Below are 24830 nucleotides of genomic sequence, written 5' to 3' on the forward strand. Positions count from 1 at the left end.
TTGCTGGATTTTAATTTATGCATTCTTTATGAAAAACATAAACACTTTCCTTTTCATCATCTTTTAGGAAGATACATCATACTAATAATAAAAAATTTAGAAAATTATTTTTTAAATACATGAAATTGATGTGTTCCTAAAAAGAAATGCCTTTAAATTTAAGTTTTAGAAAACAATCTTCTTTTCCCATTTAGAACCATAACAAGAGTAGAAACAAGAGAAAGACCTTTAGTATTACCTATTTATAGGACATTTTAGTTTTCTGATGAAGTCAAAACAGTATACCAGGTAATTTGTAATAGTGAACCAAACCTCGAGTATTTAACTCATCTTTACAGAACTGGGACTAGATTTTGTGTGTGTGTGCTACCAGATTCTGTGTATAGGTTTTATTTAAAAAGGAAAAGAAAAGAAAAGAAAGAAAGAAAGAAAGAAAGAAAGAAAGAAAGAAAGAAAGAAAAAAAAAAAGAAAAGGGTGCTTCTGTAACCAACAATTGTGTAGATCTCACTTAAATTTTATTTATCACTTTCCAGTGCTTTTTGATGTTACTTCTAGGCCAGGAAGTACAGCCTAAGAATAAAGTCTTAGCATCCAAATTAAAAGTAAATTGAATATGGAAATGTTTTCCTGTTCTCCACTGTGAGGGAGTAAAGAATGGAAATTGGTGTGAGCAGGGTTGGTTCCTTCTCAGGGTTGAGGAAGATTCCAGGCCTCTCTCCTTACCTTGTAAATGGCTAACTTCTCCCTGTGTCTTTTCACATTGTCTAACCTCTATGCCTTTCTCTGGGTCCAAATTCCCTTATTTATAAGAACACCACTCATTGGATTAGGGGCCTGTTCACCTCCATATATAAGATATACTTCATCTTAACTGATTACATCTGCAACGACCCTATTTTCAAATAAGGTCACAGCCAGAACTGTGCTATAAAAAGCACATAAAAATCCAAATTAACAAATCATACTACATTATTCAAAGAGCAATAAACATTACACTTTAAAAATTTATTTATAAATTCAGTGGCATTAGTACACTCACCACGTTAGCAACCAGTATCCATTTCCAAGGAAAATACATTTTAAAAAATTTAGTTTTTAATAGTAAATCTAGGTAAAGAGCTGCTAGTTGTGAGTTATTATTGACTACGGTTGCTGTATATAAAACCAAACAGACACAGTCTAACAAATGCCAGTGAATTTACGGAGAAAACAAGAGAATATTTAAAATGCGTTGAAACCCAACAGTGCAACACGTGGGCCAATAGGAAAAAACAGACCTCAAAACTAAATGCGACACAGAAGTAGCATACTAAGATGTCAGTGAAAGTCCTGCTACTTTGGGGAAAGCAGCCTGTGATGCTAGTAAGCAGTAAGGTAGCTTTGGTGCGCCCTAACTGAAACGAAGATTCTCAACCTGGGGCTGGAAGAGTGTGTAAAACGCTGCAAAATGCGCCTGGCGAATATAAGCAGTTGGTGGGTGCGGAGCCATCCATTGCTTTTATGGGCGTCTCGACAGATCTTTGATTTTAAACAATTTTTACATTTTCATATAAGAGGCACAAGACCGTGAATACCGAGGTGACACCTAGGCTAGGCAGAAGGGGCGGGCCAACGCCAGGAATCCGGTTTCTCTGCGCAGCGCTCCCGAAAGGCACAGCCGGGGCCAGCCAGGCGGGCCCAGCCGGGAGTCCAGACCCGGAGGGAGGGGGGCGGAGCCAGGGGAGGTAACTCCCACCTCCGCCCCTTCGGGACCCCAGGGCGCCCTTGTTTACCTCCGGGTGAGGGGCACCCGAGACAAAGGGGGGAGGGAGGGACCTGCCGAGGGAAACTCTACCGGCGGAAAACGCCTCACTCAAAAGTCGTTTCGTAACACCTTACAAGAGGGGGAACAGCCACCCTCCCGCGACCCCCGCGCCCACCCCCAGGTTCCCCCCTACCTCCGGTCTCGGGTTCTACCCTAGCCTCAGCGAAAACGGGAGGAGCTAGGCAATCGGCTCGCTCCTCAGCTTCTATTTGTTATTTTTTGGACCCTGCGGGGGTCACACGGCCCAGCGACTACAGCTCAGGAGACAACGCTGCAGGGCCTAATTGGGGCTGAGGAGACAGGACCTGGTCAGTGGTCGGAGAAGGGGTAGGGCAGGCTGCTCCTGTTACCTTAGCGCCTGGAAACCTTGCCGCCGCCGCAGACCCCTTGAGGACAACCCTGTTTCCTGACTTAGTATTTTTAAATCTGGCGGGGCTTTCCCTTTCAGGCCAACCACTCCCCCCGTTTGCCGCCCCAGCCAGTCAGAGTCAGGCCCGCCATTTTTCAAACCCTTTTCCCGCCGCCAATCAGGATCGAGCAGTACATTCCTCTCCTGACCGGTTCTAACGGGTCTGGGAGTTAACGACCTGGGCGACCCACCGAACCTGCTAGGCTGGGGCTAGAGGGACGGGCCTGGCGAGACATTGACCAATCGGAGGCCTCTGTGGCGTGGGGGCGGGGCCTGCGAGGGTTTGAATAATCACCAGAACCAATCAGAGAGGCGGGGGTGTGGTCTGTGGCCCGGCTCGTCAAGTTACCGTGGCGCGGAGAACTCTGCAAAACAAGAGGCTGAGGATTGCGTTAGCGATAAACCAGTTCACGCCGGAGCCCTGGGAAGGAAGCGTCTCTGTTGGATCCGGCCCCTCCGCGGGACTCTGAGGAAAAGCTACCACCAGGCAAGAAGCCCCTTCAGCCCCACCGTGTTGGTGGGCCTGTCCTTCCCCCTTTCCTCATACCCTTCTAGCTGGGCCGGGTGCTGTGGCTCTCGGGGGTTCGACTCGGCGAGCGGAATCTGGGGTGCGGGCCAGTGAGGGCCAGGGACTGTGGAGGGCGGGCGGTCGGGGCCGGCGGGAGGGCGGGAAGCTCATCCGGGCCCGGTTTCAGTCGTTTTTTGTTTTTTTTTTTGTTTGTTTTTGAATGTCGGTCGCGAGGCGACAACTCTTTGAGTGGGGCCGGCGACGTGGAAGCCGGGGGAACGTTTGTGTCAGGAAGGGTGTTTCGCCGGCGCCCCCGGCGTTCCCTTCCTCAGCCGGGGCCCGGGCGGCGGCGTTTCGGGCCTTCGGGAGAGACGCGGTGCCCGCGCGCGAGGAGCCCGGCCGCGGCGGCCCCGGTCGGTGCCGGGAGGAGGGCGTGTGCGCGGAGGCGGCCGCCCGGGGCGGGCTGGCGGGGGAGCCGGGCGCCGGCCGCCTTCCTCGCGAGAGGGGGCGGGCGCGCTTTTGGGCGGGAAGCCGAGCCCCGCCGGCGTCCGCCCACCGCTCGTCTTGTCCCCGCTAGGTAGACGCCGTCTGTCACCATGGGCAAAGGAGACCCCAACAAGCCGCGGGGCAAGATGTCCTCGTACGCCTTCTTCGTGCAGACCTGCCGGGAAGAGCACAAGAAGAAACACCCAGACTCTTCGGTCAATTTCGCCGAATTCTCCAAGAAATGTTCCGAGAGATGGAAGGTGAGACCGGAATTCGGACAGAGCTAAGGGCTTTTCAGGTGTGTTGTTTTCTTGGCTAGGACCTTAACCAGGTAGGTCACTTGTCACCTTCAACTTTCCTATGGGGGGGGGGGGTGACCCGCCCAGATACTTTATTTAGAGTTTTGGGCAGATGGTTTTAGGTTTTTGTTGGCTTCTAAGACTGCTAAAAGTAGAAGGCTGCTAACCAAGGAAAATGTGGCCCTTAAAGGATGATCTCGAACTTTTTTTGGGATGTATGTAGCTTACGGTTTTGCCGTACTTTGACTGCTCCTTTCATGCCCATAGACCATGTCTGCGAAGGAAAAGTCGAAATTTGAAGATATGGCAAAAAGTGACAAAGCTCGCTATGACAGGGAGATGAAAAATTATGTTCCTCCCAAAGGTGACAAGAAAGGAAAGAAGAAAGACCCCAATGCCCCTAAAAGGCCTCCGTAAGTTCATTTTAAAATCAGTCAGATTGCCCCTTTAATTTTCCATTCAGTATATATTCACTGTTGCTTCCTTTCAGGTCTGCATTCTTCCTGTTTTGTTCTGAACATCGCCCAAAGATCAAAAGTGAACACCCTGGTTTATCCATTGGGGATACTGCAAAAAAATTGGGTGAAATGTGGTCTGAACAGTCAGCCAAAGATAAACAACCGTATGAACAGAAGGCGGCTAAGCTAAAGGAGAAGTATGAAAAGGTACGTTCCTAACCTTTTTAAAGCCAAGGTTAAGGTAGGATATTTTCCAAATAAGGATTTTAGAAATGGGTATGAACTACAGAGTTGGGAAGTTTAGTTAATCTTGTATTTATGGTTGTCAGCTGCCTATGGAGAAGGTCTAGTGGAAAATAACACACTTAACATAAGCTAATTGAAACTTTCTTTTAACTGAAACCGGTGTTGATAGCGTTGGTAGATTCCTGTATATGGACTCGTGTGTAGTTCTAGGTCTCTTAGTTTTAAGAAACGGAGGAACAGATATGTTGTTTTATGTAGATGTGTCTGAGATGTGAGGTTTTAAATGGATCTTGGTAGTGAAAGTTCTGACATGTTGTATATATAACCCCATCATTTTAAATCATTAGCCTTCTAAAGCCTAGAGGGAACAAATGCTCTCAACTGAGGTAGACTTTGAATACCTTTTTAGACAGGGTTATTGGTCAATAATCTTCAATTGTTTATAACTTTGTGGTTTTCACAGTTGAGTAATGACACCGGATGCTGATTTTATTTTTTTTGACAATATTTCAGGATATTGCTGCATATCGCGCCAAGGGCAAAAGTGAAGCTGGAAAGAAGGGCCCTGGTAGGCCTACAGGTTCAAAGAAGAAGAATGAACCAGAGGATGAGGAGGAAGAGGAGGAGGAGGAGGAAGATGAAGATGATGAGGAAGAGGAGGAAGATGAAGAATAAATGGCTATCCTGTAATGATATGTGTGGAGTGTGCGTGTGTGCTCAGGCAATTGTTTTGCTAAGAATGTGAATTCAAGTGCAGCTCAATATTAGCTTCAGTATAAAAACTGTACAGATTTTTGTATAGCTGATAAGATTCTTTGTAGAGAAAATACTTTTTTAAGAATGCAGGTTGTAGCTTTTTGAGGGGCTACTACATACAGTTAGATTTTAAAGCTTCTGATGTTGAATGTTTCTAAATATTTAATGGTTTTCTTAATTTCTTGACTTGTGTATTGTAGCACAGCAAACTTGTAGGAATTAGTATCAATAGTAAATTTGGGTTTTTTAGAATTTTGCGTTTTGTTTTTTAAAAAAAATTTTGTAATAAAATTATGTATATTATTTCTGTTGTCTTTGTCTTAATGTGCTATGTTTTCTCTTTAAAAATACTAATGGTCTGGAACTGTTGACTTTTTCTCGTATTTCTGCCTAATAGTTCTTAAACACATTGATTTAGTTGATTTAGTAAAATATTTGGTTTAAAAGAAAGTTAAACATGCCCCTATTCTGATTTACAAAGTGTTTTTTTTTAAAAACTGGAATTTAATGAACTTCTAAAATTGGTGTGGTGTTACAAAATGAGTTTTGTTCTTGACACTGCTATTCATTTATTAGCTAACTTGTCCCTTGGGTTTTTTGTTTTTTTTTTTAACTGACTATCTTTAGGGAAACTTTAAAATGAGGCAGAGGAGCTGGTATATAGTGAGTCCATACCTAAAAACATAAACTTTTAAAAACCCTCATTAGTAACAGGTTAAGTTTTCTGTTATGAACTAGTTCAAAGCAAAGTCTTCAAAATTAGTGTGGTCTTAAGCTTTAGAATTTTGGGTGACCTAACAAAGCTTTCAAGGTGGTTATTGTGATCTGCCATGACTAAATTTCCTCAGGATTTGTATTTACTAGGAAGAGCAGTTATTTGAGAAATGCTCATTTGAGGGAACAATTGCTTCTATTTGAATTTAGATAGCTATTTTGAATAGTTAATCAGAGACTTCTGATGAAAGTTGACCTGTTGGCCAAGTGATCACAGAACAAATCTAATTGTTAAATAGTTAAATCTGACAATCCTGGTTACCTGTCAAGCTTAAAATAGCCAAAATTCAATTACCAATACTCCACAGCATTTTAATATTAAGGGAAAGCATTAAAACTATTCAAAACCTATCTAAAGAGATGTTAAATAGTTGCTTCTAAAACTGAAATAGGGTAAAAGTCTGTTTTCTTAATGATTTCTAAGTCTGTAAGTTAGACCCATTAAGCAGATAATATCAGATTTCTTATCTTTTTGGGGGTTTTTCTGACTGCTTCAGTTCTGTACTTTATAGTATAAAAACACCTCATGTGTCTTAAGCTGTGAACAACTCATTCTTGTAATTAAGAACTGCTCCACAGTAGGTTCAGGATTTGGGGTGAGTAATGTTTGGTATTTTCTAAGTGTGGATCAAAATTTCAAATACATCTGTAAAATTACATCAGTAAATTTTCAAGACTAGGTGACTTCAAGGAGTGGTTATGTTGGAAAGCATTGAAATAGTGTTTAAGAAGTAAGTTCCATCCCAGACCTGCTGGTACTTGGAAGTGTTTATGAAAACTCCACCCCCTTCCTTTTTTTAATGAAAAAAAAAAAAAATAGATTGTGTCTTGATAGAAAATGTAAAAGAGCTATGTTAATGGATAACTTACACCCTTACTTGATTCCCAACTACCTGGTTCTCCCAAGAGGCAACCACAATAATGCAATAATTTATCCTTCAAGAGACTTAAGCAGAAAGAGTCCTGCATATATATGTGTGTAAATGCTACACAAATGGAAGCTTTATGTATTGTTCTGTCCCTTATTCTTACCATTTTAGAGAGTCTATCAATACAGTATAACACTGTATTGATAACACAGTATAACAGTATAATATAGCTGCCACTTTTGATAGCTGCATGGTATCCCCTTGGATAGAGTATAATTTAATCTGTTATCTAGATTATATCTATATCTATTATATCTATATAATCTAGGTATTATAATAATACCTAAAAGTATTTTAAAGAACAATGTTGTGAATATTTTTATATGATTTCAAGAAATACACATTTTAAGATTTGCCGAGTATAATAGCCAAAACCTGTACAGTTGACCCTTGGAACAGTATGGGGGTGATGGGCACCAACCCCTGCCCCTAATGCAGTAAAAAATCTGCATACAACTTTTGACTCCCCAAAAACTTTACTTCTAGCTATTGACCAAAACCTGTACTGGTAATATAGTTGATTAACATACTTTGTTATATGTATTTTGTATTGTATTCTTGAAGCAAGCTAGAGAAAAAAATGTTTCTTAATCATAAGAAAACCATAAAGTATATTTACAGTGTTGTACTGTAAAAAATCCACGTGTAAGTGGACATGCACAGTTCAAACCTAAGTTGTTCAAGGGTCATCTGTACTTGGTATTTGCTAGGAACTGCTCTTATGTTCTGTTAACTTACTAAAGCCTGCCAAAATTGCCCTCTATAGAGATTGTACTAATACGCCACAGCAATGAATGTTTTAGAGTGTCTGTTTCCTCACCTCAGCAACATAACAGCAATTTTTTTTTTTTTTTTTACTTGTTTTGAGAGACTGTGAGCAGGAAAGGGGCAGAGAGAGAGGGAGAGAGAATTCCCAGCAGGCTCTGAACTGTCAGCACAGAGCCTGATGTGGGGCTCGAACTCATGAAATTATGAGGTCAAGACCCGAGCCGAAACTGAGTCAGACGCTTAACCGACTGAGCCACCCAGGTACCCCAGTTATCAAACTTTTTAATCTTAACTATTCTGATATTCTGATATATAAAAAATGGTTTCTCCTATTATGAATTCGAGCATAGTTTTACATTTAGGAGCCATTTATGTCCTTTGGTCTTCTAACTGGTCTTCGTATTAGTGATTTGTGAAGATTAAGGGAAGTGACCCTTTTGGGACCTGCATTGTAAATATTTGTCATTTGTGTTTTGACTTTATGTTTTCTTTCCGCAAGGATCTATTTTTATGTAGGCAATTTTACTCTAGTGGTGTGGGGAGGCCTTTCCCACTCAAAGATTATAGAAAATTATCTGCCTTAAAAAAATTATTAATTAAATCTTTGATCCTTCTGGGATATATTTTGGCTAAGGACTTAAGTGGCTCAAATTTCTTTCTTTCCAGATGGCAGCTACTACTTTTGGTCTTTTTATTTGTAAAAGGTGGGTTAGAAGATCCTGAGGTTTCTCACATATCAATGCAATCAGTTGCAAACTTGCTCCATAGATGACAGCATGCCTTTTTGTAATTATTTTAACTGCATTATTTACTAAGTAGTAAATCATAAGCTTGCCTTAATACTAGTACAAATACAGTATTATCTTAAACCTGACTATTACCACATATGTCACTAAAAATACTTTACAAAGCAGCAATGATTTTATTTTTTGGGGAATAGCAAGAAGAAAGATAAAGGAGCTGTTAGGTCCCTGCATAAGATCCAATCCTTTTAAAATAAAACATCTCTCTAGAAATAACCCATTTTTGGATTCGTTTTCATAAGATAACTATTGGAGACGATGGCGTTTTCAGAGAAAGAATATTGGCAAGAAATGCAAAGATGTATAGAGCATACACAGGGAAAAGGGCTGGATGTGGTGAAGTGATGAGCATACAAGAAAGTAAGCTCAAAAAGGCAATTTTTTTGTTTTTGTGTAATGCTCGATACCCTGTGCCAGAAACATAGTAGGTCTTCTATAAATATTTATAAACAAAATGCCCAAGAAGAGGCAGCTACTGTTTAACTTAGTCCTGTTGTTGGATGGAAATATGAATGTAAGATTCCCAAATACCCTAAAATTTCAAGTGGAAACAGAAATCTAGATTTTTTTTTTTTAAAGTGAAATGTGAATCCTAAATGTTGGCAATGAATTCAACAGGGTCAAAGAAAACATCTACAGGTAAGATTCTACCAAAGGGTTAACAGTTTGCCACTTCTGTAAATTAAATAGGTAAATGTAAGATTATTACTAATATTGAGTTAGGCCTCTTGATAAAAGTTTATGTATGCCTTCCAGCTGAGCATTGTTTTTGTAGTTGTATAAGAAACCCTTCTCACCCTGATAGGAAACTCCTGTAGCTTCTTACCGTGTAGTAAAGGTACCTATAGACATTGTTTCTGAGGTCTTAGTGGAATTCCATTTTGTTCCTGGGCCTCTCTGTTCTTTTGGACTTACAGTGCGGACTCCCTCAGTGAGCCTCCTCCTAGGAATTAAATAGTGGGCGCAGGAGCAAAATTGTCCATTAAAAGAAAAGAAAAATAACTTTTAAGCAACATGTAGCATCAAACTTGAGAACTGGAAATGACCTTTATATCAAATGATCCAGTCTCCTTCCTCAAGAAGACATGGAAATCAACTAGGATAATATCCTAGGGCATCAGGTAAGACAATAAAACACTAATCCACTTATATTTGTTATGTTATCCTTTGATTCTTAACATTTTCCCAATGAAGATGAAATGGCTTATGTAAAGGACAAATTAAAATACAGGAGGCACCTAGCTGGCTCGGTTTGGTTGGGCATGTGATGCTTGATCTTTGGGTAGTGAGTTTGAGCCCGTGTTGGGCATACAGATTACTAAAGAAAAAATACAGACAAAGGGAAAAACAGGGTTATGAGGAAGAGGAGCTTACCCTTGGGACTCAGAGTTTGAGTAGGTCTCTGTTTCTTACTGGTTTGATAGCATCAGACAAGTCATGTAACCTTTCAATTTCCTTATCTATAAAATAAGAAATTTTGAGGATTAAATGAGGTAATACATTTAAGACACTTAGCTTGGTGGCAAGACATAGTAAATAATAAATATTAGCTAAAAGCATACATAACAGTATGTAGGTATGGGTTAATATAGTTGCTATGGTTAATAGTATCAGGTTCAGTTCTGAGATTTTTCAAATCACTTTATTTTGTTTTTTTCATCATGATAAATGTACTCCCTATGTACTTCCCATCCCCTATTTCACCCATCCCCTATTTCACCCATCCCCTAACCCACCTCTCCTCTGTTAACCATCAGTTTGTTGTGTGTTTCTTGGTTTCTCTCATTTCTTTTTTTTTTTTTTTTTTTCAACGTTTATTTATTTTTGGGACAGAGAGAGAGCATGAACGGGGGAGGGGCAGAGAGAGAGGGAGACACAGAATCGGAAACAAGCTCCAGGCTCTGAGTCATCAGCCCAGAGCCTGACGCGGGGCTAGAACTCACGGACCGTGAGATCGTGACCTGGCTGAAGTCGGACGCTTAACCGACTGCGCCACCCAGGCGCCCCTCTCTCATTTCTTTTCCTTTGCTTGTTTCTTAAATTCCATATGAGTGAGATCACATGGTATTTGTCTCTGACTTATTTTGCTTAGCATTATACTCTCTAGCTCTATCCATGTTGTTGCAAATGGCAAGGTTTCATTATTTTTTATGGCTGGGTAATATTCCATTATGTAAGTGCCACATCTTTATCCAATTGTCTACAAAAGGCCACTTGGGCTACTTCTGTATCTTTGCTGTTGTCAATGCTGCAATAAATATGGGAGTGCATCTATCCATTTGAATTAGTGTTTTTGTATTTTTCTGGGTAAATACCTAGTAATACAATTCCGGACCATAGGGTAGTTCTATTTTAAATTTTTTCAGGAACCCAGTTCTGAGATTTTTGACACTCAAGGTAGAGAGAAAAACGTTATGTGGAAAACAAATTCCTCCCATGTGGTTCTGGAGGTACTGATACTGGAGTTATGTCCTTGCCTTTATGTCCTTATGTCCTTGACTTCCAATACTAAATTTGAGCTTGGACAAGTTATTTCATCTATCACATATAGATGTGTGACTTCCTGTTTCAGTTGCTTTTGATTTTACAAAAGTGTTTGCTGATGTCTTGGGAATTGCCTTTTTCACTTAACATTATCTTACTGACTTGTTTATAGTTACTTCATTCAGATTCATTGCTGTGTAATGTTGATGGGTATTTAGGTGTTCTTGGAGGTTTTGCTATTGTAAATGGCAGTGCTTTAAAAATTCCTGTACCAGTCTCCTGGTATTCAAGTGCACTCCCTCCCCTCCAGTAACCTGCCCTGTAAATTCCAGCTGTCCCAGCAGCCCAACTCTATTATTTGCCTCTTCAGCTCAGCAATACCACCACTGTTTGCGCTCCACTTTCCTGTACCTTGATCACAAAAGTTCTCCAAGGCAGACAGACATGATAAACCTAGTATTCACCTTGCATGTTTCCTTTCCCTTGAGTATCATACTCTACTTTGCCTATTAACCAATTCCTCAAAACATGTCATGGCCGGAAATGGAAGTCTTTTCAGCTGTATTTTCTACTCAAAATTTTAGTTTTTTTTTTTTCTATGTTTAAGCATTAATACAGTTGGGAATTTATTTGGCCATGTGAAAAGTCCAAGAGAAATTTCATTCATTAAAAAAATTTTTTTTAATGTTTATTTATAAGAGAGACAGAGTGCAAGTGGGGGAGGGGCAGAGAGAGGGTGACGCAGAATCCAAAGCAGGGTCCAGGCTCTGAGCTGTCAGCAAGAGCCCAATGCATGGCTTGAACCTACGAACCGTGAGATCATAACCTAATCTGAAGTTGGACACACAACCAACTGAGCCATCTAGGTGCCCTGAGAAATTTCATTTAAAGACTACATTATCCTAAACATGCTTCAAGACACACTTAGTTCTGAGGGTTAAATTAGACCACTGAAAATTACATTTTACGCATGGAGGTGAGGTCAGGATCATTTTTTCCGGTATTGAGAAACCATTTTACCCCCAATTTAAGAAGCAGCTTAACTTGTGAGCTTCATTTCTTCATTTGTAAAGTGTGTGTAAATGTTAGCTCCTATATGAAACACAGGTACACACAAATAGCCTTTATGTAGGGTTTTCAGTGTAGCTGTCTTCTGATTAAAAACAAATTTTAAGACTTTGAAGCCAGATAATAGCTAATGTTTATATTACCTTGACTGTATGCCAGCAACTGTCCAAACCACTTTATGTATGTTCATACAATCCTAATAAAATTCCTTGAAATAGGCACTGTTATTTTCCCCCATTTGCAAATGGGGAAATTGAGGCATAGATAATTTTCCAAGGTCATATGAGTAATTTGTAGTTGGGCAGAGATTCAAAACAGACTGGTTATCATACGATATTCATTCGGATGAGCAGGTTGTAATATCGTTCTATTATGAAAATAAGGAACCTCCCCATACCACCCCAGCTCAGATGTGAGGTCAAATATGGGCATTTCAAAATCTTAAAAATGAGAATTGCAAGGCAATTATTGGATTTAGTTTAGACTCAGTCCTTCCTTTAACCTCAATTCCAGGAATAGCGGTCCACAAAATCATTCTCTGACTTCTGTCCATTTTCCTGCAACCAATTCTGATGAACGATATGCATTTTCATAGTGCTTGGTACTTTTTAAATCTGCTTTCACATGGATTAATTTTCACATACCCAGATGACTGGCCTACTAGGTATCTGGCTCAGGTCAAATATCTGTCATGTTTTCCATTGAATTATAAGTGGATTTTTTCGATTACATTCTGTCCAGAAATGAAATATATTCCAAGATCCCCATGAGACTGTTTCTGAAAAAATAAATGAACTCCCATTAACTCCAGTCTGGTCCAATGTGACTTTTTAAAATTTCTATGCTATAGCAGCTGAGAATTAGAGGACGTGACAATAGCCAAGTCAATTGAAAGTTTCCCAAATGAACTCTACGACTTATTGGAATGTGAGCAGCCACATCCTCTTTTGAGATGTCGCCTGTTGTGCCAAAAGGTCCTATGGCCTTTTTTTTGGTAGGCTTCACTTCTGTCTATACTCATTTATCGGTCACGTTGCAAAGAGTTTTGACTTAAAGAAATTTTTACTTTCAATAGGCCATCAGATAACAGAAAACACTGCCAAGAAAGATAGATGTTGCTGGGGTTTTTTATAATTGGATAAGTGATTTTTGTTTTAATTTTTAAAATATTTTTTATTTATTTTTGAGAGCGAGAGCAACAGCACAAGTGGGAGAGGGGCAGAGAGAAAGGGGGACACAGAATCCGAAGCAGGCTCCAGGCTCTGAGCTGTCAGCACAGAGCCCGATGTGGGGCTTGAACCCACAAATCGCGAGATCATGACCTGAGCCAAAGTTGGACGCTTAACTGACTGAACCACCCAGGCACCCTGGGTAAGTGACTTTAAAAAAAAACAAAAACACTGCTATACATAGGCAACCAGAGGCGAAAATAAACCTTTGTTTCTTTCCTACAGATAGGTAAGCTCCGTGTATTCTAAGCACATTCTAAGCAGAATTATAACCAACATTCAAGCACAGTCAACATATAACTATGGTATATATTTTAGCTATTATGTTAGTGTATCTGGTAAACAATAAAATAATTATTTCAAACATGCAGTGTTTGGATTTAGAAATTATTACAAATACCGAAAAAAACCCATGGATTAAAATACAGTATTTTATTTTTTTCTCACCTAAAAAACAAGCAACCCAGAATTAAGATATACATAAACTTCTCAAATTTATCCCTAATAAAATTTGAATATTTATACAATTTCTACAGAAACATACAGTGTATCAAAATCTGCATAAATCAAATTTATAAAATGTGTAGAAATGCATAGTGATATTATCAACTTACAAAGCAAGGATATGGGAATTATTTCCAAAGCAGCCTACAGTAGAAAATAGTCCTATGGCAGCAGCTTCTGATGTTTTTCATGTTTGGTACAGTTTCTGATTTCAATATATAGAATCATTTTCATAGAGTATTAACGAATTGCACAAAGTACCCATTTAAAATTTACATGCACAGTTTATGTGCCACCTTTCTTAGGCCTATGCATAGTTAGCAAGGTTATAATCTATTCAACAAGGAAAATGGAGCCTATTTGCAGAGATACAAGTAATTGAAGTACCAATTGTCTTAGTTTCCTTTTTATAGTTGATTTATTTTGCAATTATATAAGCATATATAAATGTATTCCTTTTTAAACATCCCTAGAGATGAATGGAAGTTAAAATGGTTGATCACAGATCAGTAGCAAAATACAAATTGACAATTCAAAATTATAAATAAAATTCCGTTCAGGATGTTTAAATCTGACTCTCTAAATTTAAGAGCTAAGCTTGGAAGAAAGAAATCTGTAGGCTTTTCTTCTTTCCTTTTTTAAGCTGTAATTAAAAATAGTTCCCTCTGGCAGTAGTTTGTGAAATTCCTTTCATTGTAATGATATCATGATTACAGGATCAAAAATGCTTAATTTACTTGCCATTCCCCACTTCATCCTTTTTCTTTCTTTCTTTTTTTTTTTTAAACTCAGTGTAGCATTTTAATCTTTTGGGTAACAAAAGACTATTTAGAAATTAAAACTGAATTGACCACTTGCACTGTTTGGTTTTCCTATAGTAAGTCCTATCTTAATAAATGTTTAAATCCAAACAAGTCGTCTTTTTCACTGGAGAAATACTAATAGGAATATGCTTCCTAAAAAAAATTAAGAAACACTAGAGAACCAAAACCTAACCTAACAGAAGTTCATACTTGTTAATGAACTGTATTTTTAAATAGATTTTAATTTAAAAAATGTGTAGGGAATTTCATTTGGATGAAGATATACATGAAACATCCATTCACTCTTGGCTTCATAGGTTGCACAGCTTAGGTTAATGCACAGGAGTTTTTGTAAGGCTTAATCTAAAAAGGGCTTGGAAACTCTTACCTTGGTCAGAATGAAACTCTGATGTGTTTACAGTGGTGTTTGGTTATTTTTGTTACCCCCATATTTCAAGATTTCAAAACTGAGAATTACTTCTAGTTTTCTATAGTGACAGGTATTGGGGAAAAGTAAATCCCAGATGTCAGTGGACAATTTTTCTCTAGTTGGTAGACCCTCTTGACTGATCTTGGGAATCAGTATCAACAGAGAGCATTGGGAATGCCAGCATGTAAGGAAGTTAATGCCATACAATCTTCAACCCTATGAAATAGCCTTGGGATGTTCCATACTGTCTTTTCTTTCTCAAGCCGCACAACATTCAATTTCAGAGCAAATGGTAGCATGTAAATTCATTTCTGAGTAATAAAAGTATTCCTCATACAGATGACAATTCCATCAATACCATCCTAAAAATTTCATCAAAAGCTCTTGAAATATATACTGAGAAATGAAAGAGGCACTAAATGTGTTGAAATTCACCTTTCAAAAAAGCAGCATGACTGTGAAGGAAGGCCACCTTGGCTAAGAACCTGTGGCAGTGCTTCATAAAGATGTAAAATTAAATAAAGACACAACAGGTTGATAATCACCAAGTTATATATGAAAGTCTGGTTACTCCAACCTTTTTTCAAGTGTGTTAAAGAAAAAAAAAAATCAAACTGCCTTTCAGACCCCTGAGTGTAATCCCAAAGAAGACAACAATGCTTTTAACTCTGTTCTAATTAAAACAGAGCTAAATGCACAAATTACCAACATCATCTTAAAACAAAACAAAAAAAGATGTAAACATCTACAAAGTTTAAGGTAAAAGCAGTTTTGTAAACAGTAACTGCAGATGATAATGTTATTGTAAAATCACAGTTTATCAACATCCTTCAAACTGATCAGGAGGTTCTGGGTTTGGAGCTGTACAGAGTTAATAATAGTTGCAGCAGGTTTCAGGCGGTTTTCAGTCCTGTATAAATTTATGTGTCAGTAGGTAGGTTATTGGTTTCTTTTATTCTTTCTAAACACTATGGATGTTATTCATTTCCCACTTTTGAGTCATTTTACTGGAGTCACAATTGGAGATGAACACTTGATGTAGGATGTCTGAGCGATCTAAGCACTTTCCTGAAGGAATGTGAGTAAATCTGTGCAGGTTCTGGAAAACAAAGGAGAAAGGAGTTTTAAATGTGCACTTTTTTTGATATCACTGACATTAGAAGAAGTCATTACCTGGCTTTCACAAGGAGATGGTTCTAGAAAATTGGACAGGCTTAAGCTAAACATACCTCAGACTTTGGAGTTTTCCTGATTGTCAGTCTTCTAAGTCCTTTTACTGTTAAGTCATAATGTACTGCTGGTACCATAAATTCAATGGTATACAAACTTCTTCAGTTCCCATCCTGGCTAATGACAAAACTATCCTTCGTGTCCTCAGGACAGAGGCCTTTCATGCTACACTTCCCTTCATTCATTCTGTTTGTAGCAGCAATTGAGGACTGATAGTTGCAAAGTCTCTGATCTATCTCCTTTCCCACACCCACTGCATATGCCTTAGTTTAGCCCTCATCATCTATTGTGCATTTCTTCAATATAACTCAGGGCTTCGCATACTGTAGTCCTCAGACTAAGACTGGGCCCGTAAGGTCAAAACTATTTTCATAATAACACAAAGACCCTATTTGCCTTTTTCACTGCACTAACATTGACACTGATGATGCAAAAGCAATGGCAGGCATAAGTGCCGGGGCCTTAGCATAAATCAAGCAGTGACATAAGTGTTGCAGTAGTCTCCTTATTCATGGCCATACATCCAAAGCTAAAAAAGAAAAGCTAGTTTTACTTCAGGATGTCTAATGATGAAACAGTAAAACGACTAAGTTTTATCCAATCTTGACCCTTGAGTATACTTTTAAAAATATTCTGAGCTGAAATGGAAAATAGGCATAAAGCATATAGTGAAGGCATAGGCATATGCATATAGGCATGGGCATATAGTGAAGTGCAATGGTTATCCTGAAGGAAAAGGGAAACACGTGGGCACTTGTTTGACCTGAGTGTCCAACTAGCTGCTTTTTTCATGTAATGTCATTTTGACCTGAAAGGAAAACTCTAGACAAACTGTGATTATTCAAACTTGGGACTGGGTAGACATATTCTGGACAATGAAGTAAGCCTGTCACTTAAAAAACAACACATCTGACAGTATTTGCTGCCACTGATAGAATTGGAGGTTTAAGCAAAAATTAGAGTTGTGGCAAACGTGTACCCACCACCATGAACTTGACAGCTTTCCCATGAAATCAGTGGTTATATCTGTGATTTTTTTTTGATACTGTATGATGAAATGTGTCAACATATGGAAGACCTACATAATTTGGTGAATCAATATTTTCCAAACAAGCAGTGCATGCGTGATATTACAAAAGCAGACATGGGTAAAATAGATTTTAATGTAATATAGGGCAAAATGTTCACTGACATGGTTTCAGAGTCTATACTGCAAATGATTTTTAAGAAACTACCACTTATCTAGTTGTGGGGTGGCATCAAAGAACAGCTACAATGACCTGAAAAGCCTACTAAATGAACCCTCTCTTCTCCAGCTGCATGTTTGGGTCTGATTTTCCTCATATATACTTCAACTAAAACGATATATCACATCAAATTGAAGGTAGAAACAATATGAGAATTCAGCTGTCTTCTATTAAGCCAGACATTTAAAGGGATTTGAAAAACTATAAATGCCATTCTTCTCACTTTGTTGAAAAACTGTAATTTGTCATTCAAATTGTTTATATGAATATGTAGTAGGGTTATTATTACTTTTACATGAATGAAAACATACATACAAATACAACAAAAATACATACTTACACAATTTGTCAGGTTTAATTTGCAATCCAGAAAATATTGTTAGCTATAACCTAGATAAATAAAATCTGCGTGTGTGTGGGGGTCTCACTAATTTTCAAGAGTGTGGAGGGAATCTAGAGATCGGAAAGCTTGAGAACTGCTGACTGAGCTGATCTGCTTATCAGTCCATACTTTGCACAATGTTTCTAGAATTATTTTCCTAAAAGTATCCACTGTTTCCTATCACTGTGTTCCTCAAATAATGTCATTCACTTTCCAAAACTTACAAAGTGAAGTTGAATGTTCTTTCATGTGGACTCCAATTTAGGGATACCAAACTAAACATGATCCCTAGAGTTTTCTACAGTTTTACTCCATGCCTTTGTTCACCCAGTCTTCTTATTTATCCTCCATGAAAAGCCTTTTTATATCTCAAGACCTGGAACAATAATACTTCCTATATGAAACTTGTCAGAAATAATTCCTCCTATTAATCTCTTCTTTGTTAACCTAAAATATATACATTCCATTTTTTATCCATTAAACTACTTTTGGATGGTAGCTTCTGGTCTGCTAGAGCCTTCTTTTACTATTTTGCTAATACCATTTTACTAATACCCTATCATTTATTGCTATTATTCATCTTTGTGGAAACAAATGCTCTGTTCTTCGCGATTTATGTTCATGTTCTCCTTCCTAACTTGTTATAAGAAAAAAAATCAGCAACTGACATATACTTACCACTTCGTGGTAATTATCTGGGAATGATGATAACTGGGAATATTAAGCTGGGTCATAATACGGTCACTACATAGCAAATAAGGGCTTGCCTAACAGACATGGTACGATAACAACTACTAAATGAGCAAATGAAGTTGAGAGTTGCCAGATTCTTTTGGTTTGGGGCAGCTTTCCCAACTTTGTGTTTCTCAATCAATTGATGTAGTCAAGTCTAGACTCTGAAAATTATACATCAATCCATTAATATGTTGGAATCTTCAACTTGGCAAAGAGCTTTGAATATTCACAGGTGAAAGAGCAAAACTGCTCCTGCAGTGTCAAGTGAATAACTAAACATGACCTTTAAGCAAGCAATAGGCAATATTTATCCAGTTGTGTTTAGCAAATAACGCTAATAAAGAGAGGTCACGGAGGCCCAGATTTCCAAGTGTTATTTGTTTGTCTCTATCTCCACCTGCTGGACAACATGAAACATAAATGCAATATTTTAAAAGATTTTATATACATATAATTTCAATTACATATGTAATTTTTAAATAATTTTACTTTAATGAATGACTCCTTTAGATTTAACAAATAAGATTTCGATATTAGAACAATGGTGATTACTGCCTCACAGAACAGATTTTTTTCCCGTGTTACTGAAATTAGCACTGGGTCTTCATAGTCATTCTGTGACCTCATTACAGGACGTTATACCAGAGAATGAAAGTGATGCTTCATTGTGGAACAAGGAGTCACTCAATGCTCAGGAAAACAAATGACTAACTAGAGGGAAATGCAAGTCAACCTGAATGCAGGTTTTAAGATTTATACATCTAAATTTTGTATGGTAGATGTTATTAAAATGAAATCACAAATAATATCATTTCAGGAGTTGAAACGCACAATACCTTGAAGTACTGCCATTCCTTAAATTCATTTAGATTACAGTGTGTGATCATAATTTTTGATCCATCAGGCCCCTTTGTCAAACACTGGTCATATTGCATAAGTTGGTTAGCTTCGTTGATTCGAAAAAGCTATTAAAAAAAAAAAAAAAAGAAAGTAACAGAGGCACTTTCTCTTCTAACATACATTATTTTATTTTAAAGATTTTACTGTTAAGTAATCTCTACAACCAACGTGGGGCTCAAACTCCCAACCCTGAGACCAAGCCTCTCATGCTGCACTGACTGAGCCAGCCAGGTGCCCCAGATATACATTATTTAAAAGAAAAGAAAAGGGAAGGGGAGGGAGGGGAGGGGAGGGAAGGGAAGGGAAGGGAAGGAAAGGAAAGGAAAGAAAGAGAAAGAAAGAAAGAAAGAAAGAAAGAAAGAAAGAAAGAAAGAAAGAAAGAAGAAAGAAACATAACTCAAAATTAAATTCAGTGACTATCTTAATTTTCTATAATTTTTCTGTATGTTCAGAATTTTAAGTCCAGAGAGAAGAACTAAATTCATTTTGATATTAACGAAGACTCCTATTAACACCTAAAGGATTATGTTCTTTAGCCTCTTGGATATAGAATGGGTCATTAACACATATTTATTATGTACCAACAATGTAAGCAGATGAAAAAGTAGAAACAGAGCTGATGACATTTCACAGTCTAAGTCAGAGACAAGAACAATACCCATATAAGGAAATAAAATATATTAGTGAAATATACTTACTGGCAGTAACATCCTAGCTTATAAGGGGGAAATGTGGAATACTGAACAATATTTGCAAATAAAATTGTTCAGAGAGTTGGCTTACATGATTCTATACTCACACAGGAATATATTCTAATCTCTTACATCAGACATAAATTCTAGGTTCAGATTGGTTCTGTGAAAACCAATAATGCTGTCATCCTCCTCATCTAAATAAATGTTTTAGCACTGTCAATTTTTTTTTATAGAATGTTTTACTTTACCCAAACAAAATTATCAAATTAAAAAGCAAACTAAGCCCCGTGATCAGTAAGACATTCTGCTCCAATGCAGCAGACCTATAAAAACATAGAAATATGGTTATTTACCTGATTCCCTCCCATCCGGTGGCAGGGTCCTAGTTCAACAAAGCCTCCATTTGTTTTCCCCATGCTATCAATGCAGTAAACAGTTTCAAGGCCTCTGATCTACAAAAATGAACAAAGAGCCAAAGAGCAGGCAACAGGTTAGCTGTAATGCACTCTAGCTTCAGAGTAAGAGGGTTTCATGCTAAATACTGCTGTTCACGGTGGAAATCTGGGTGTGTATAATGCCAGGTTTTGACGGTACTATCAGTCTTTGAATAGTTTACAGCATACCAGTCATCTCTGAAATCGTTTATGATCTTGAAGTCAACACTGGAATGGGCTCATCCCAACTATGGGCACTGGTCTATAGATTTTGATAAAATACCACAGAGGAAAGAAAATTAAAAAGATATCATTAAATACAATTCCAGATTCCTGCTGATTCATGTGGATGAGAAGCAAATAGAGTACAGTTACCTATTACCTCAGTGGTAATAGACACTGGCCCAGAATTGAATATGTAAGGGAACTCTTCCAAATGGCTCTGTGACAATTTTGGCAGCTGTCTCCAAGGGACCTAGGGAGCAAAGATTATGGCAAATGGGCCAGGCAGTGAGACTTTTCCCTGACAATGAATAATGTAGGTGAGAAGCAAACACAGGGGATCATCTTTGGGACGCACATTTTGTGTAAAAATCACCTTTTTTCCTTTCTTGGAAATACTATATATTCGTATCTCAATTATAAATTACTATAGTATTTGGATAAAATGTTAAAAAAAATGTTTATTCTTTCAGCAAATATTGACTGAGCACCTATGATGATGAGTGCTTTAGCAGATACAAGGAGAATCAAGTCATGGTCCAGGACCCTCATGTCCGTGAGAGACTGAGTCTAAGTGTCAATCAGGATGGAGGGTTGGGCATGTGAAAAAAGGAGGCTCTTGCCCTGCCTGGAGGAACTCTAAAGACTGCCTCAAGGGGACATGCGGTCTAAACGGGTAGGGGTTTACCTTGCAAAATGGAAGGAATGCTGAGAAGTGAGGTGTAAGGTACAGGGGCCAGGATGGGGATAGGGGTTACAGTGAAGCTATATTTGGGGGTGAACTTCTAAAGGGAGAACAGAAAATTTCATCTATCCATTCACTCATGTCTTTATCTGTTCATCAAATATTAAGTGACTACTGTGTCAGGCATGTGGCAGGCTCTGATACACCAGTGAGCAAAAGAGTTAAAAGGTCCTCGCCCCAGCGAACTTACATTCTAGGTAGGGAAAGAGACTATAAGCAAAAAACATAAACACGTTTGGAAGCAAACGTGTTTTCTTTTCCCATGGGGGAAAAGAAAAAGAAGAACAAGTTAAAGGTGGTGGCTAAGGCTGTTTGGGGGACGGCAGGCAGATTCTCATTGAGAAGGTAACACAGGTTGCTAAAATATGCTATGATAGAACATAGAGATGGAAATAAAGAGTATGGGGAGGTACGTATTAAATCAAGATGTGCACGGCGTAAGTGTCGATTTCTTTTATTCCCAAACTCTAAACGTCAGGATTCTTTAGGGATGCATCCCATCTTCTTTCATCCATCTCTGTTTTCTCCCTAGGTGAGTTCATTCAGTTGCATGAGACAATCTACCCGCTGATGGCTCCAAATGTACATTGCCTCTTTTCTGGGCTTCAATATCACGTAGTCTGTTATCTACTTGACAGCCGCACCTGGATGTCCAGTAGGCACTTCCCACAATCAGAAAGCCAATAAAGAACTTGTTATTCCCCCACGCTTCCCCCTCATCCCCTCCATCAGCATCCCAATCTCAGCACCGAATCAGCTACTCAAATAAAAAAACACAACTAGTCATCTTGGCCCTTATCCTTCACATACCCGTCTGTCAGCGATCTGCCTCCAGATGAATTATGTACCTTGCATTTGTCGGCTTGTCTCTGTTCCATTTTTGACATCCTCGTCTCAGCCACCACCGTCATTTCTTACCAGAACTACTCTACTAGTTTCCTAATTGGCATCCTTGTTTCTACTCTAAATCCTCACAACAGGGTGATTAAAAAGCAAGGCATCAGTCAACTTATGTTACCTGCTTAAAACCCTCCCACGGCTTCCCATACCTATAGGATAAAGGCCTCCCTCCTCATTAATCTCTTTTCTGATTATCATAAAGGCAAAGCATTTCCTGACTCAGAGCCTTCAACCTCACCATTTTCTTTACTTGCAACACTCCCTCCTGGCTCTCTGGTTGATCACTCAGATTTCAGATTAAATGTCACCTCTTCAAAGGTGGCTTCCTTAATCTGTCCCTAAATTCTCTTGACCGTCACCTGTTTATTTCCTTTGAGGGCCTTACCACTATCTGCCATTATCTTCTTTGTTTCCCTTTTGTTGTCTTTTTCCCCCCAAGGGGAAAGACCTGATGAAAGGGACCTGCTTGTCTTATGTCTACAAGAATGACTGGTACATAGTAGGCCCTTGACCACTATTTGTTGAATGCTTAATTACACAATGATACATAAATTTGAAAGTTCATGGCATGTTTAATATACCCATGAGGCGGCAGCATAAGGCTCATGGGTGGGGGTACATGAGAAATGAAATTACAAAGGCAAGTCTGAAGAAACAAAGAAATGACAATGGCAACCAATGCCTGACCTTATTTTCAGTTACCATCAATCCATTCACTCATTTGACAAGCATTATTTGAGTGTCTATTGTGTATGGGGAGGTCTCTGTGTTAATCCATTGGGACACAATGGTGAACCAGGTCCTGGGTCGAGAGACTGGCTGAGAGATAGGCAATTTTGAATGTTATGAGAACCCATGGAAAGATCCAGAACTCAGTTTTTCTGACAGAGTGGGGAAGGATAAGAGAGGCTTTTCAGAACTGGTGCTCTCTAGATTGCGAGCAATAGGGTAAGTTGGAATTGGTCAGGAAAAGGAGTCAGAGTGAGGGGCAGGGAAGTGGCAGAGGCTGCAGGGAGTGGACAGTGGAGAGCCAGAAGTCCAAAAGCTGAGAGCAGGGGACACAGTGGTCAGGTGGTCAGGGGAGGTGTTAACAGTCTGGTAGAAAGGTGGGGGAGGACAATTTTTAGAGAAGCTTTTCTCCAAGGATTTTTCTCTTTCACTCACACATTTCCATCTTTCTCTGCCTTCTCCCAAACTCAGTCTCCAAACATACATAGTTTTTGAGATCTGAATACCAGCTGGTACTTACTTCTCCCCATTCAACATTTTTGGGTGGCAAAGGGTAGTGTGAAGTTATGTCATAAGCTATTTCTTCCATGAACCATTTGAAACTTTTGCAGTTGTGATCCTCTCGAAATTTTTTCAGCTCAGATATATCCCCATATGGTAATGCCTTTGATTCAGGACGACTGGCATAGAAGTAGTCTTTATATTCATCCCACCACACCTCTACAACTCGAACATAATTCTGTGAAAAAGAAAAGATGATGAGAAAGGAAAAGATCTGCAATGCTGTAAGCAGCCCATCTTAGACACATGAAATATGACCAATGTATAATAAACTCATTTCAATAGGACCTGATATTTAATAAAACAAACGCAAGTGAGTTAACGACTCTAATATGTCAATTGCTAAGGGTAGAATGTAATGCATGTTCAACTAAGAAGTGATGGACACAGAATCTGACGTCACTGAGCTGTAAGATCGCATATTCTAAGATCATATATTCTATCCTGCTTTTATTTTTTCAACTTTTTTTTTTTTTTTTTTTTTTTTTTGGGACAGAGACAGAGCATGAACAGGGGAGGGGCAGAGAGAGAGGGAGACACAGAATCGGAAATAGGCTCCAGGCTCTGAGCCATCAGCCCAGAGCCTGACGCGGGGCTCGAACTCACGGACCGCGAGATCGTGACCTGGCTGAAGTCGGACGCTCAACCGACTGCGCCACCCAGGCGCCCCTCTATCCTGCTTTTAGAGGAAGAAGGTGAAGCCCAGAGAGGGTTTAGGGGAGGCTGGCGGAAAATGGGTGCTCCTTTGCCCACAACAATCTCTGTCATTTAGAACCACACTACCAGCATGTGTAGGGAAAAGGCTCATTTCAGGAACCAGCATGAAAAAAAATAGCTCTGTTGAATAAAACACATTTTGTTTGCAAGTGGCTTTTTTGGTCACATTATGACTGTACTAGAACCATTTTGCTATAACCCAGAATTGATAGGATACTTTCACCAGTTGATGCACTTTAAGGGAAAGCAACGAAAGAACAATAAAATAAGTTAATATTGTGATAACTGACAAAGATCTATCTGCTAAGGCTTAACTGAACAAATGCCTGTAGGCATGAATGTTGTAACAGATTGAGTACATTCTCAATCTAGTCCCTTGGTCTTGTACGTTATTCATCAGCATATCTTCTCTGTAAAAGGCCAGAGAGTAAGTATCTTTGGCACTGCAGGCCATACAGCTTCTGTAGCAACTACTCAGCCCTGTTGTACTGAGAAAGTAGCTGGAGACAATACGCACACAAAAGGATGCGGTGGTGCTCCAATATCAATCACTTTATTTACCGAAAAGGGCTGG

The 24830-nt window shown here is 39.0% G+C and overlaps 2 protein-coding genes across 5 annotated transcripts in view; one reads left to right on the forward strand and one right to left on the reverse strand.

Moving 5' to 3' along the window:
• The first annotated feature begins 1739 nt into the window (after positions 1–1739).
• Positions 1740–5270, forward strand: HMGB2 (high mobility group box 2). Of its 3 annotated transcripts, none has more exons than XM_043565572.1 (5): positions 1740–2701; positions 3300–3468; positions 3775–3920; positions 3998–4172; positions 4725–5270. In XM_043565572.1, exons 2-5 carry the CDS (start codon positions 3319–3321, stop codon positions 4884–4886), a joined length of 633 nt encoding a protein of 210 aa, XP_043421507.1. In that variant the 5' UTR covers positions 1740–2701; positions 3300–3318; the 3' UTR covers positions 4887–5270. The 3 variants fall into 3 exon arrangements, with proteins under 3 accessions (XP_043421507.1, XP_043421516.1, XP_043421524.1); XM_043565581.1 differs by having other exon boundaries at positions 2535–2701; positions 3304–3468; XM_043565589.1 differs by having other exon boundaries at positions 2624–2731; positions 3304–3468.
• An 8165-nt stretch (positions 5271–13435) lies between these two features.
• Positions 13436–24830, reverse strand: part of GALNT7 (polypeptide N-acetylgalactosaminyltransferase 7) — a 147237-nt gene continuing 135842 nt past the window's right edge. For both annotated transcript variants that reach the window (XM_043565600.1, XM_043565609.1), the window contains exons 9-12: positions 23499–23717; positions 20302–20400; positions 19190–19318; positions 13436–15858 (exon numbers count right to left, since the gene is read on the reverse strand). In XM_043565600.1, coding sequence (XP_043421535.1) covers positions 15721–15858; positions 19190–19318; positions 20302–20400; positions 23499–23717 — 585 coding nt within the window. In that variant the 3' untranslated portion in view covers positions 13436–15720. The remainder of the gene's footprint in view (positions 15859–19189; positions 19319–20301; positions 20401–23498; positions 23718–24830) is intronic.

This window comes from Prionailurus bengalensis, chromosome B1 (genome assembly GCF_016509475.1).
Source record: "Prionailurus bengalensis isolate Pbe53 chromosome B1, Fcat_Pben_1.1_paternal_pri, whole genome shotgun sequence".
Lineage (NCBI taxonomy): Eukaryota > Metazoa > Chordata > Mammalia > Carnivora > Felidae > Prionailurus > Prionailurus bengalensis.